At 40.9% G+C, this 13,861-nt stretch overlaps 1 protein-coding gene across 3 annotated transcripts in view; it reads right to left on the reverse strand.

The window, feature by feature from the left end:
* LOC110967034 (leucine-rich repeat and fibronectin type-III domain-containing protein 5-like) overlaps window positions 1-13,861 on the reverse strand; it is a 167,709-nt gene that overhangs the window by 20,038 nt on the left and 133,810 nt on the right. For all 3 annotated transcript variants that reach the window (XM_051947021.1, XM_051947015.1, XM_051947017.1), the window contains 5 exons: window positions 12,732-12,860; window positions 12,464-12,644; window positions 12,015-12,170; window positions 10,678-10,937; window positions 8,536-9,003 (listed from right to left, as the gene is read on the reverse strand). In XM_051947021.1, the coding sequence (XP_051802981.1) occupies window positions 8,536-9,003; window positions 10,678-10,937; window positions 12,015-12,170; window positions 12,464-12,644; window positions 12,732-12,860 (1,194 nt within the window). The remainder of the gene's footprint in view (window positions 1-8,535; window positions 9,004-10,677; window positions 10,938-12,014; window positions 12,171-12,463; window positions 12,645-12,731; window positions 12,861-13,861) is intronic.

Consider the following 13,861-nt stretch of genomic DNA (forward strand, 5'->3'; position numbering starts at 1 on the left):
GGCATAATTCCACCAAAACACCAGACTTTAATATCCAGCCGGAGATCCTGCGCTCCCCAGACGCCATTCTCATGATGAGATAAGGTGTCGCAGAAGCGGGGGAAGAGAGGCGGCGTGCTAGCTAGGCTAAGAGCTAACCCACATTGTCCAGCGCTGCCGAGTCTATTCCTGTCCAACCGCCGGTCACTTGTCAACAAGATCGACGAAATAAGGCTGAGGTTACTCTACAACAAAGCCTAAAGCTGCGCCATGGTGTTAGCGGAGATTTGGCTGGATAACAACGTTCCTGACGAGGCTATCGGGTTAGCCGGCTCTACTGTTTATCGGGCCAATAGGACTGCATGCTCTGGTAAGAGCAGAGGCGGAGGTGTGTGTGTATATAAACAACGACTGGTGTTCACCTGTAAACATCATTGGGACCCATCGCTCTCCAGATCTGAAGTATCTGGCTGTGAAGTGCAGGCCATTTTGTCTACCGAGAGAGTTTTCTGTCATTCTCATCACAGCTGTTTACATCCCACGACACGCTAATGCTAAGCTAACCCTGGAGGAGCTGCACAGCTCTGCAAACAGCCAACTAAATGCTTATCCAGAGGGAGTTGTGATTGTAGCAGGAGACTTCAATCATGTTGAGCTCAAGATAGTGCTGCCCAAGCTTCATAAACATGTCAACTTTCCCACAAGAGACAATAACATTTTAGACCAGGTGTACACAAACATCAGGGGAGCTTACAAAGCTGCAGCAGCCCCACACCTCGGCCTTTCAGACCACATCTCCCTGCTACAGACAACAGCCCACAGACCAGTAGTGCAGAAGCAGACCCACCATAAAGACTGTGCAGGTATTGAGCGAGGAGGCCACTGCATCTCTGCAGTACTGCTTTGACATCACGGACTGGGATGTTTTCTCTGAGGGCTCTGACCTGGAGGGTTACACCTTTGCTGTCCTGGACTATGTATGTTTTTGCACTGAGGCCGTACTGCCCACTAAAATCACCAGGGTGTTCCCAAATCAGAAGCCCTGGTTTAATGGAAATGTACCGTCACTGCTCAAAGCCAGGAAAATCACCTACAGGTCAGGGAACCAACTGCCAAAACTGCCCCGAGTTATGCTGCTATAGGCCTAGGCTCCTGGGGGACTTCTCTTGATGCAATGAGCCTTTCTCTATCTACCTTTATATTATATATATATATATATATATATATATATATATATATATATATATATACCATTATTGCATTACACTAACTCTGTTTCTCCCTGTGTTCTCCATCATGTCCACTGTCGGATACTGCTGCTGACCTTCCTCCAGCCCACTGCTTCCAGCTGCCCATTTCCATCAGCTGGCTCTGCATCACTCTCACTTTACTTGATATGCTCTTCTACATATTTTTGTGTTTCCTACCAGCCATATATGAAGTATATTTATTGCCGGAGCTGTACATCATAACAGTAAACTATGAATCAGTTTCAATGATAGCTTTTACTTTGTATGTATCATCTGTCTTATCATGCATGTATCAAATTGTGTGTTTTATGCTCCCTGTTCCCCTCTTCCTCTCTATCCCTCTCTACCCCTCTCTTCCTCGACCTCTCTACCACTCTTCTTCTACCTCTCTACCTCTCTTCCTCTACCTCGCTACCTCTTCTGTCCCTCTCAACCTGCCCGGCCAGCAGGCAGATGGGTCCCCCCACATAAAGAGCCGGGTTCTGCTCAAGGTTTTGTTTTCCCTGTTAAAAGGGTGTTTTCCTTGCCACTGTCGCCTTTGGTCTTACTCTGGGAGTCAGACATATGGGTTCTATTAAGCATCTTGAGACAATTTGCCTGTAATTGGTGCTATATAAATAAAATTGAATTGAAAAACTGCGATAAAAAACTTGGCAAAGGGCATCAGAGACGCCAAGGGCAGATACAGGCAGCAAATAGAGGGGCACTTTGATAAAAACGACCCCCGCAGCATGTGGAGGGGTATTAAATCCCTGACTGTCTGTTATGATTGGCAACCTGTCCTCCTCTGTCGTCTCTTTATTTTGTAGAGTTCCCCAGGGCTCCATTTTTGACCCTTCACTATTTTCCCTTTACATGTTGCCACTGGGGTCGATTATAGTGAGGCATAATTTAACATTTCACTGCTACGCCGACGATCTCCAGTTGTACATACCAGTGTTCCCAAACAAAAGTGGTGCTCTTCAGTCCCTCACAAACTGTATCAATGACAATAAGTCATGGCTGGGGAATAATTTCCTCCATTTAAATGAGGGCAAGGTATTTTATTTGGTGACAATGTTCTTGCGGATTCAGACCCAAGCTAAAACCGTATGTGAAGAACCTCGGTGTCATTTTGTCATTTATGGACTTTCTGACCAACAGGCCTCAGAATGTCAGGAAGGAGAACCTGACATCCAGCACCATAATCATGAACACAGGCACACCACAGGGGTGTGTTCTTAGTCCAGCACGCTTCACCCTCTTCACCATGGACTGTGTCCCCACCCACTCCAACACCCTGATAAAGTTTGCTGACGCTTCTGCGGTGGTAGGCCATATCAGAGACAACAATGAGACCTGGTACAGGCAGGAGATCCAACATCTGGTAGGGTGTTGTGCAGACGACGACCTGGTCCTCAACACCAACAAAACAAAGGAAGTCATCATAGACTTCAGGAGGACCAGGAGAGTCGTGCAGTTCACACTCTATATCAGAAGAGAAGAGGTAGAGAGGGTGGACTGAGTCAGACTTCTTGGCATGCACATTACCAAGGATCTGACATAGACACCAAACACCTCCACACTAGTGAAAAAAGCCCAGCCGAGGATGTTCTTCCTGAGGAAGCTGAAGCAGGCTGGTCTGGCCCTACAACTGTTCAGAAACTTCTACAGAAGCACCACCGAGAGGATCCTCTGCCAGGGCTGCAGTGTGGTACAGTTCCTGCACAGCAAAAGACAGACAGGGTCTGTCCCGGGTGGTAAAGGTGGCACAGAGAATCGTGGGAGTTGAGCTCCCGGACCTGGACTCTGTGTACACTAAGCGCATGCAGAGAAGAGCATGGGCCATCTGCATGGACGTCAGCCACCCAGGACACTCCCTGTATGTCCCACTGCCGTCAAGGAGGAGGAACCGGGCCATCAGAACACAGACGAACAGGCTGAGGAACAGCTTCTTCCCCAGAACTGTTGCTCCATTACACCACTACATCTCCTCCATTCCCCACCCCCCTGCTCTCAAACAGCGACTTATTCATGGACAATAATCATTTTAATGTGCAATAACCATTTCATACCAAGCATTTCACTTGCATCAGACACTTTAAAGCAGACGTTGCACATCATCGCACTATTAGACTTTTTAAAATACTTGTTCTATTTACTTGTATATATATATTTAATACTTTTTGTACAGCTGTTCATTGTTTTGTTATACTACGTTGTTTTTGTTTTTGATTTTGGAAGTGCCAACAAAGTTTCATTGTAGAAATGCATTGCCAATAAATATCCTTGAATCTTTGAATGGGGTGAGTGAGCACAAGCAAAATTCCTTCTAAAGAAACTATCAATATGATGTGTAAAAAAAAAATCTAATCTTCCAAATGAATCAAAGAAAATAAAATTCAGTCCAAAAAGATATATATTAGGCTGAGTGGTAAATTCAAAAAATCAAGTTTGAAATGCTTTTTTTATGAGGCTGTCCATTAATTTTACAAGTCAAGTCCATAGCTAATAGGGATGTGCCTAGTTTGACTCACCAGATGTAGACTGTGGGTATTTTTCTGCTATTTTGATTATCTACTTCATTTGGTTTTCTTCTCACCTTCTGCAATCTGCCTTTATTGTTTTTCAAATACCTTCATGACAGAGAACAACAACAGAAACCTCCAAGTAGTTTTGAAGAATTAACCATTTTAAAGCCAGTGCTCACCTCCCTGTGTGCAAATGTTGTACACAAACGTTCCTCAATCACTGCCAAGATTATTTAGATTGATTTTCATTAGTTGGAAATACAGTCTAGACATTGTTCATGTGGTAAATGTCTATTCTAGCTGGAAACGGCTGATTTTTAATGGAGTACAGAGGCCCATATCCAGCAACCAAGACTCCTGTCCTCTAATGGTACATTGGGTTAGCCAATTGTGTTTAAAGGCTAATTGATGATTCAAAAACCTTTGTGCAATTATGTTTGCACATAAATAAAAGGGAGAGTTTTCATGGAAAACATGAAATTGTCTGGGTGACCCCAAATTTTTGAATTGTATATTGAAATGAACATGTTGCTGTAATATACCAGCATGTCATAACTACTCAGTTCAAATTTCGAAGGTCCTTTTTCAAAAATATAAAACTTGATTTATTGATCGAGCTCGCATTAGGAAGTACAGCACTCTTGAAGCTGTCATGATTGGAAAAGCATGCAATTCACTCATAGTTCAGCGATGTTAAAGAGTGTCGCTTCTTTTACTTTATAAACACCATTGTCTTTGTCATGTTGCCCTGTGAGGATGATGGTCAACTCAGCAAAAACAGAAGAAACTGCTGCTTGAATGTTTGATTTATGTTAAGAGTTTAGCAAAGTTGTTTTAGTAATTTTTTAACATTTGTATGCAGTGATATTCTAGCTCTGTAGAGCCTTACTGTTGTAATAGAAAGAAGGGCAGGAAAATTAACCCTTTGATGTACAACATGGGTCAAGAGATACCAGAAATCCTTTAAATATGGGTAACTTGTTTTAAAGTTTTGTTTGTTTTTTCTTTTTTGTCTTTTTTCAATAGGTGCAGTGGAAATAGACAGGAAATGGCAGCTTGGCTCAATGGGTAGATTGGCCATCTTGCAACTGGAGGGTTGCTGGTTTGATCCTTGGCCTGGAGAGCTCCTGCCAAAGTGTCCCTGAGCAAGACGCCAAACCCCTAACTGCTCCTGATGAGCCATGGTTAGCGCCTTGCATGGTAGCTTCCCCCATCAGTATGTAATTTCGTTGTATAATGACAATAAAGTACACCCTCCTCTTCTTCTAAAAAGAAAGGAGGGAGAAGAGTAGGGGGAAGACATGCAGCAAAGGGCCACAAGCGGGAATTGAACCCGTGTACATGGATCACCCACTTAACCCGTTGAGTTATCCGGGCACCCAATATGGGTCAGTTTTGACCCATCTTGTGCATCAAAGGGTTAACATGCTGATGCTGGCAAAACACAGCAGAGTAAAGAAAGTAAAATAAATTATATACATTTGATCGGCTTTATTGTAGGGGATACCAATCCAAAGTGATTTGAGAAATCCCAAATAGCTACTACTGGGGACTCCACAGTCATATGATATGATATATTAAAGAGGATGTGACATAAAGAGGAATATATGTTTTATAACTGCCTGAGACAATCAATGTAAAGCAAAAGTAGTGCAAGACATAGTTTATCTTTAGTTCCAGCTATTCTGATGTAAAGATTTTCGGCTTTTACTTAGTATAAAAAAATCATAGCCAACTGACTTTTTATTGAATGAAAAAGGCTTACAAATTTATGATTCCTATTTATTTACCATTTTTTGACATTTAATCAAACAAGTCATGATCTGGAGATTAATCTCTGATGTAAAGTGATCTTTAGATACAATCCAACTGATATTTCCATGCCTCCTCCTAAACGGCTCAGTGTAATGCTGTTGGGTGTACAACAAAATAAGTGAATTATGGATTTACAATTCTCCAAAACAATACCTGTATGGAAAGGCTTTGGGCCAACACTTAGACAATAATGTAGGAAAATAAGATTTGCATTGAACAGCAGCTGTACAATACAGTTGGTGGCTCTGAAGAGCTGCTGTCGATATAACGACTGAGATCATTTGTTAGCTCAGAATTGAAGAACAGGACTTTTAGGGCTACAAACTGCATGATGTTGCAGCTTGACACAAATACTAGTATGTGTTGGACTGCCACAGAGGGTTAGCTTATATTTCATATTGCCTTTACATCATTCCTTTTTTTCATTTCAGTCTTGTAAGCTTTGTGAATGTGCAGTACTAAGTCTGCAGACCGCATCCTTTACAATAACAGCACTCATGTTGAAAAAAAAAACAGAATAACAGTGAGATTTTCTGTGCCGAAGGGATTTACTTTGGTGACGGACTGGGCAACCGACCTGTCTCTAGAACAGAAATTCAATCCTTAGGCAGGAAGGCTGGCGTTAAAACACCTGTACTGTATCAGTAAACATCTGCCAGTCTCAAGTGTCCTTCAGCAAGACACTGAATCTCTGCCAGCTCCAGGAGTGCTGTTCTGTAGCTGACCCTGACCTCCCTGAGGAAGGAGTGGTGGTGAGGTTTCCCTGCAGGGATCAATACAGAATCAAGCATTACAACTACTACATAGCAGATATGCAGCGGATCAAAGGTCCACTAGGTTAACATAAGCAAGAGAAGAGGCTAGTAAAGGTTGAAACTGTCACAGTAAGAAGAACCCATGCAGAATCCCTCCTATACCCAGCAGCATTATGTTGAGCAGTTGGGGAGTAAAACACAGAAATGTCAATGTGTGGCAAATCAATAAACTCATTGAAACTGAAAAGTACGTTCCCTGTCTGTGACTATAAGGACATTTTTTTTCTTTGCTGTCATTCTCGTTCCCCCCTATCCTCACCACATTTCCTCTCTGCTGGCCCCCTGTCTGTTTTTTATCCATCCTCTCCCTTTCTCCAAACATTCTTTTCTATTTCTCCACCTCTCTGTCCCTCATCTTTTTCTTCTCTGTGTTTGGGTAATGAAAAAAAAGAATCAATGGGCCGCTGCTTTGTGTCAGCAGAGGTGTTGAATGGAAATCAATCCGCTATCTAAAGACGAGAGCTGGAAAAAAAAAACACAGACACAGAAATGACTTCATATTGAAAAAAAATAAACAAAAAAAATACAGAGAAAGGTGAGCAGATGAATAGAAAGCAAGAAAGAAAGAACGTGAGAAAGAGTGATGTGACAGAGAAAGAAACGATCAGAGTGGGCGGTGACAGGCTGCCTGTTTTTCATATTCTCCAACTTAATATTCTTAAGACTCAGGCTGAAAAGTGCACAAATGTACAAAAATACAGACTGTAACAGTGAACAAGACAGAGGGAAAAATCTCAATGTAAAAAGGCCATGATGTTTTCTTTAGAAGACAGACAGCTTTAAATCCCCCTGGCGCCGTCTCTCCGTGATGCACTCCCTGAATGCGGTTAAATGCTCATGAATTATGAACAGAGATTAGGAAAAATATGCATGGCAGATAATATCAGCAGACTCGTCAGTAAATGATCTGTTTGTTAATCATATGTTGGTGTAGTCGGAGTGACAAAAAAAACAGTAAAATCAAGAATCGCAAATTCACATCTTTTAGCATAAGATCAGTCTTGAGAGAAGATTTTCCGAAGTATCGTCATTATCGTGATCCAGATGGTCAATCCCAATGTACCCCCCCCCCGACACACACACACACACTTCCCGATGATGATGCGTACTGATGAAGTATGTATAGGGATTAGCAGTGATATGAAAGTCAGATAATGCTGGCAGATTTCCCTACTGAAGCTCCAGTTGTTTGTTAGTCCCCTTCACTCCCACATTTCAATGGAGTAAATATTTAGCTCAAATAACAATCATTCCCTGTGATATTGATCTAATATGTGTAATCCTGAGCAAACGGCAAAAATGTCAAGAAAGGCCATCAGAGCTTTCCCTGTCAAGGCTGTCCTGGTTCATTCAGCAGGCTGGACTATGCTGCGCTGGTTTGCCGGGTTTTGAACTGAGGATCATGAACTTTCTCATGTGTCTTTGCTTTCCATCTCTGTTTCATCTCCTTGTTGGTTTAATGTGCCCTGATGTGAACTGTCTGTCTGAGCTGTAATGCAATAAACACTGACAGATAGCCTGCAATGTGCTCTGATAAAAACAATGCGCAGAGTTCCACATAACCATAAAGTCATTTTCTGACATGGAAGCATCTTGGATGAATTTCAGTCACGCTGAATAAATCACATATTTTATTAATAAGTAGCCTTTTATTTAGTTTTTGTGACACTTTTTTGTCTTAGTACATTCAGTACCATAGCTACCTCCTACATGCTACATATACAGTATGCTGTACTGTAACATATATTTAATTCCCATATTCCTACCACAGTGTTGCTTATGTAGCACCCTTGTCCTGACCGTTACTGCTAGTATAGTGCCTTAATAGTGCTCTTACACTGACCTTGTAGTGCCCATGTAGCTTCTTTGTAGCATGCTTGTAGTACCTTTATATCACTCCTGTCATGACTTTGTAACAGTGCCCTAGTTGCCTCAAATTCTCAATTCTATTCCATTTTGTGTTATATTCTGTTTCTATTTCCTGTGCTCTCATTTTCCAACATCATTAAAGTAATTAAAGTTGCATCTAATCTAATGTAATCTAATCTATACAACTCAGACTTGGGTAATTCTCTACCTCCGTATTGGTCACATCATGGTTCAGTTTCCATTGTGGAAACCGTCTGACTCCACTGTGATGTACGTCACTGGGATTGTCAATCTTACCTGTAAACCAGTGAGTCATCCTGGCTTCCGTTGTACTGTATCTGGAACATCCTGATGCCTGGTATATTCCTCTGGAAGTTGAACTTGATCAGTGCAGTTGATGACGTGGCCTCTGCTGTCACCACCCTCTTATCCACCCCACCCTTCACATCACCAGTCACGTTGCTCCCGTTGGCACCACCTCGGGTTGACGTGGAAATGTCCGACGATCCCGGGTCGGGCTCTTGAATGTTGTTGGTGTTGTTGGAGATGTGGGGGAGCTTTATGATCACCAGGTCTACCGTTTGGTGGGCTTCACCGGCAGGGTTGGAGGAGATACAGGTGAAGGAGCCAGTGTCTTTCACAGTACTGATGAGGATGTCCAGGGTTCCATTGTTGTAGACCAATGTTCTAGAGGAATTAGACACAAGTTTGCCCTCAGGAGAGATCCAGTGGATGGCTGGCTCTGGGTCCCCTCTTGCCTTACATCTTTAAGGAAAGAAAGCAGTGGAGTGGAATTTATTAGTAACAAGACAGAATGGGGTCAGGTGTAAAGTAAAAGAAGAGCACTGTTTGATGGTGGTTTCTGGAATCCCTTCACCTTCCCTCTGGGATTCGAGTTGAAAGGAAACAAGTCTGAACATTATCGACTGTGTCGACAGAGTACATTAATTTGAGTTAAAATATATTTTACATTACAGCTTTGAATAAAAGTGACTCTTTTTCTGTATGTACACATTGAAAGCCAAAAAGTTAAACAAGTAGAAACCATGTATACAGGTACATGCATTTTACTGTAAAAAGCACTTGAGTAAATAAAAGTGCTAATTATTTTCCTTATCAATTTATAAAACTTTCCTTTTCAAGAAAAAAAATCTAAATGTTCCTGAAATCCATAATAACATTTTAAAAGGCCTTGTGTAAGTCTGACAAACAGCTCCAAAAGCAAGTTACATGTGAATTACATGTGTAATTCAGTCATGTGGCAGAGATTCAAACCCAGGACTAGAAACAGTGACAAACAAGTAATGACAGATTGTAGAGTTGTATGAAAACTGAGGCATGGATTGTGCAAAAATGAGCCATGCAAATTAAATATTGAGAGACTGAAAAGACAGAAACATTCATACTAGGATTTCTTACAATGGGCTCTTGTCTCAGTGCATGGTTGAATAGACATTACTTTAAGGACATTAAAATTATAAGCAGTTAAAAATTAGGAGCTCAATAAGTCAGGGTCGCTGTGACCCATCTCTTTGTCTGTAATTCTAATTACTATGAGGGGCTATAAAAATAACGAAGTAAGTGCTAAAGGAAATACAGTAAATTTTCTGGGGACTTTGCCACAGAGTCATGCATTTTCTACACATGGGGTATATTGTCTGTTATGAACTAGAATTAGCATTAATTTACATAAAGTGTAGTTTCTTCTGGAAGTGAAATGGAACAAATGAGAGCGACAAAGACATAAATTGCAGTGGTGTTACTTCGTACCTAATTATGTGCTAATATTATGAGAAAATCAAGGCTGGGAAAAAAAATCAACATCTAATTTTGCAACCACACACTCTCCTGGCTTTTTCAGATTCAAATGTGCTATAAAAATGAAAAATGTTTGTTGAGTTGACCTCTGATAATCTTCACTTACACCCCCTGTTAAAAGTTTTAGGACAGGTTCTAATTTATTTGAATGAGAAAGTGTCCTAAAACTTTTGACAGGGAGTGTATACCTTATGTTGGAAGCTGAAGATGGGACAGTAAAGGAAAGGAAATAATACTATCTCATTGATTCTCTTTGCTGTCTTTTTTTCTCATTTTCATCACATTTCCATATTGGGAGACAAAACATCTGTCATGATTGGAAGTGTGTGACCAATATATATGCAAATAAAGTAATCATCATCTCTCAGATCTGTTGTTATCTTCATGTAGTTTTGTCTGTCCTGCTAAATTTTTTTGTGTAATCTCCCTGTCTGATGCATCACTGAGCGTTTTTTCATATTCTTGAGTGTTTGTGTGCGAGTCAGATAGTCAAATGAGATAGAGTGGTGGCTGGTTACAGGATAATGCAAAGCGTACACTATAATAACAGCCTGACTCTAATTTTCATTAATTGTATGCCATCACACTATTTTATCATGCTTGTCAGACAAGAACTGATACCTGAGCGCAACTCTCTGCCCTTCCAGGACCCTCATCTCATGGGAGTATCTGGTGATGAGTGGAGGCTCACAGAGAAACTCCTCTTCAGGGATGGACCAGAAGTATCGGCCAGAAAGGTGCTGAGGCGTGGCACATGTCTCCAGGTCATCCTCTCTGTTTAGCCTTCGCAGCCAGAGTAACTCACAGTTACAGTGGAGAGGGTTCCCACCGAATGACAGCGCAAAAGAAGAGGAGGTCAAGACCCCTGACGTGGCTAAAACCTTGGAGTGTGACACAGGAAATACATTTTTTATTAAAAATTCTATTAGTTAAGCATTTCTTTTTACAGTCAATTCCACATATTCACTGGGCTGCTGAGTTCAACTAGTCACATTCTGGGCAGTTTCAAGTTTTCTTTTTCTTTCTACCAAAAGCAATTATTCAGGAGAAGTGAAGCTGTTTGCCAAAATTATTTGCCTGAATCAACACAAAAGTAAGCATGGAATGTGATTCAAAAATTGGGTAAAATACACATACATTTGACAAATTTAAAATTTGTTTAAAGCATGTTTCTGTGATTTCATTGTCGGATAAGAAAGTTGGTTTTATTCTGAAGGGTCAAAACCTGCATTGCCAAATTCCATTTACATTACCAAAGTAGCATTTGCTTTTTCTGTAAAATGCAGGTGATTTTTTTTAAATATAGCCTACTCCCATAAATTAACAGTTATATTGAAAATTTCATTTCAAAACCATCACTGTAAAGTAAAGCTAGATGACTACATTAGCATCACAGATATTTGATAGTGAAGATGATGTTTCTCAAGAAACCATTCTAGATCATTTAGTATTTTCAATATAGATGCTCCCTATGACTATTATTCACAGTATTATTTGCCACAAAAATAAAACATCACTGCTATGCAGATGACAACTTTATATCTCTGTTTCTCCAGACAGCTGCAGTAATTTGACTGAAGTCAGTCTTTGCTGTTCTGTCAAAACAAATCAATACACAGGTTCCAGGTGTACAAGTGATTCTTCAAGGAAACTGAAAATTCAGCAGCCATTTTTGGTTGGTTGCAAAAACATAATTCTTTCATCTGGGAAACCAAAAAAAAAAAAAATGTAGAAATGCTGATAAGTGTTTCTATTTGTCATTTGGATAACTACAACTTACTGGTCATTCTGACAAGCCTTCAGTAAGTTAGTTGCAATATTAACATGTTATTATTGTTGTTAATGTTTGTTTGTATCTACTTTGTATCTACTTAGTCATGCAGCAATGCTAAGCTGCATGACTAACTGCTATGCCACTGCCGTTTCCTGTGTTTTGGATGCAAATGTGATTAGAATACCTGCGCTCGTTGAAAGAGTGGGTCTGGAGGCAGCTTTTGGAGTTTATTAGATGTGACATCCAGTCGGTTGAGTTTCTGTAGAAGGGAGAAAGTTCCCTCTGGAATGAAGTCCAACATGTTGTGGTCTAAACTCAAAGTGTGGAGACTCGTCATTCTCTGCATGAAAAATGAAGAAAAACAGCAACCTTTATTATTGCTCAACAAGGATATTATCTGAATTTGATTCATTCGAAAATAGAAGGGTGGTGATGTTAAGGAGAAAATTGATGTGGAAAAATGGCACTACGTACATGGTCAAAAACAGTATATATTTAAACTTCAATCTAGCTTTTCCCAAGCATTTTGTGAAGCAGATCTACACAGACTCACATTACTAAAATGTCAAATTGTTGTTTTTATGCTGACAAAGAGCACTGGTAAGACAGTTTTAAGTTTAAAGAGATCCTGACCTGAATGGCCTCCCATGGAATAGAGTCTAGGTTATTGTAACTGAGGTCCAATTCTTCCAGCGCCAGCAGATCATTGAATGCTCCCTGGTGGATAAGGAACAGCTGGTTGTTGTTCAGAATCAGGTGGTGAAGCTTCGACATCCCGCTGAATGTATCGTTGCCTATCCTCGTCAGCCGATTGCTGTCAGAGGTTGAAGAACAAAATAATCTTACATCTGAGGTGTATTAAAAGGACTGTGTACTATAGCTGTCTGTTGTCAGTTCATACCTGTTGAGGTGTAGGGCTCTGAGGTTTTCCAAATCAGCAAAGGCATGAGGTGTGATGTAGGAGATGGTGTTTCTGGACAACGTTAGATCCACCAGCCGTGTCATGTTTGCAAAATCTTTCCTTTTTACACTGTGGACACACATAAATACAGGTAATTTAGGTGACAAACACACATAGAGTCTATCATAGGCATTAGATCTGCTTTGTTTTCAGCACGTTTTGAGTGCAGCCCGATCTCACGAGGATTCGTGAAACTGTTACGTAAATTTTTGTTTCGGTTTCGTGCGCACCAACACGATTTCGTCATGTTTTTCGTGCCGCTCACCACGAAATGCGCACCAATGTATTTTAAACGGCGGACTTTTCGTGCCACCCAGAACGTATTTCAAACGAATGTGTGTATTATATTTTTAATGTAAAACCATGGCGAATCCAACGCTATATTTTGCATGACATCGTCCCTAACCATAACCCTAACCATAACCCTAACCATAACCTAACCATAACCTAACCATAACCCGGTGGTACACTTACCAATTTGCATAGGAATTTAAAGAATGTCCGGCGGCCGGCGGCCGCAAACGCGATTACACAAGCAGTATACGCCGATGGACAGCTTAGATCGTCATGAATCCGCTGGTATAAACCACTTTCAGCTGTGATTACCACAGCGGGTTTCGTTGTGAGCAACACGAAAAACATTTCGTGGTGAGCGGCACGAAAAACATGACGAAATCGTGTTGGTGCGCACGAAAAAGAAACAAAAAATTTACGTAACAGTTTCACGAATCCCCGTGAGACCGTGTTGTTGAGTGGCATGCAGAGTTTCTATCAGAGTCAAGCTACAGATAAAAGAGAGTATTCCTGTAAAAGGTAATGTTTTGTGTTTGTCAGTCTTTTAATAGTGTTCAAATGCACAGTAGACTTGAAAGAGAAAATGGGGAAAACGCGCTCAATATTTAAAACTAAAATTCCCTCTAAAACAGCATTCACATATGGTATTCCTTTTATCTACTGCAGCTCATTCAATATTTGTGAGCGAGAACAACTCTTACCAAAGGCTGCCAACCAGAGAGCCAAGGCTCTAAACTGCAACACCATCAGGAGACAGCCTTGAGCTTCTCCACTGA

The sequence above is a fragment of the Acanthochromis polyacanthus genome, chromosome 1, assembly GCF_021347895.1.
Source record: "Acanthochromis polyacanthus isolate Apoly-LR-REF ecotype Palm Island chromosome 1, KAUST_Apoly_ChrSc, whole genome shotgun sequence".
NCBI lineage: Eukaryota > Metazoa > Chordata > Actinopteri > Pomacentridae > Acanthochromis > Acanthochromis polyacanthus.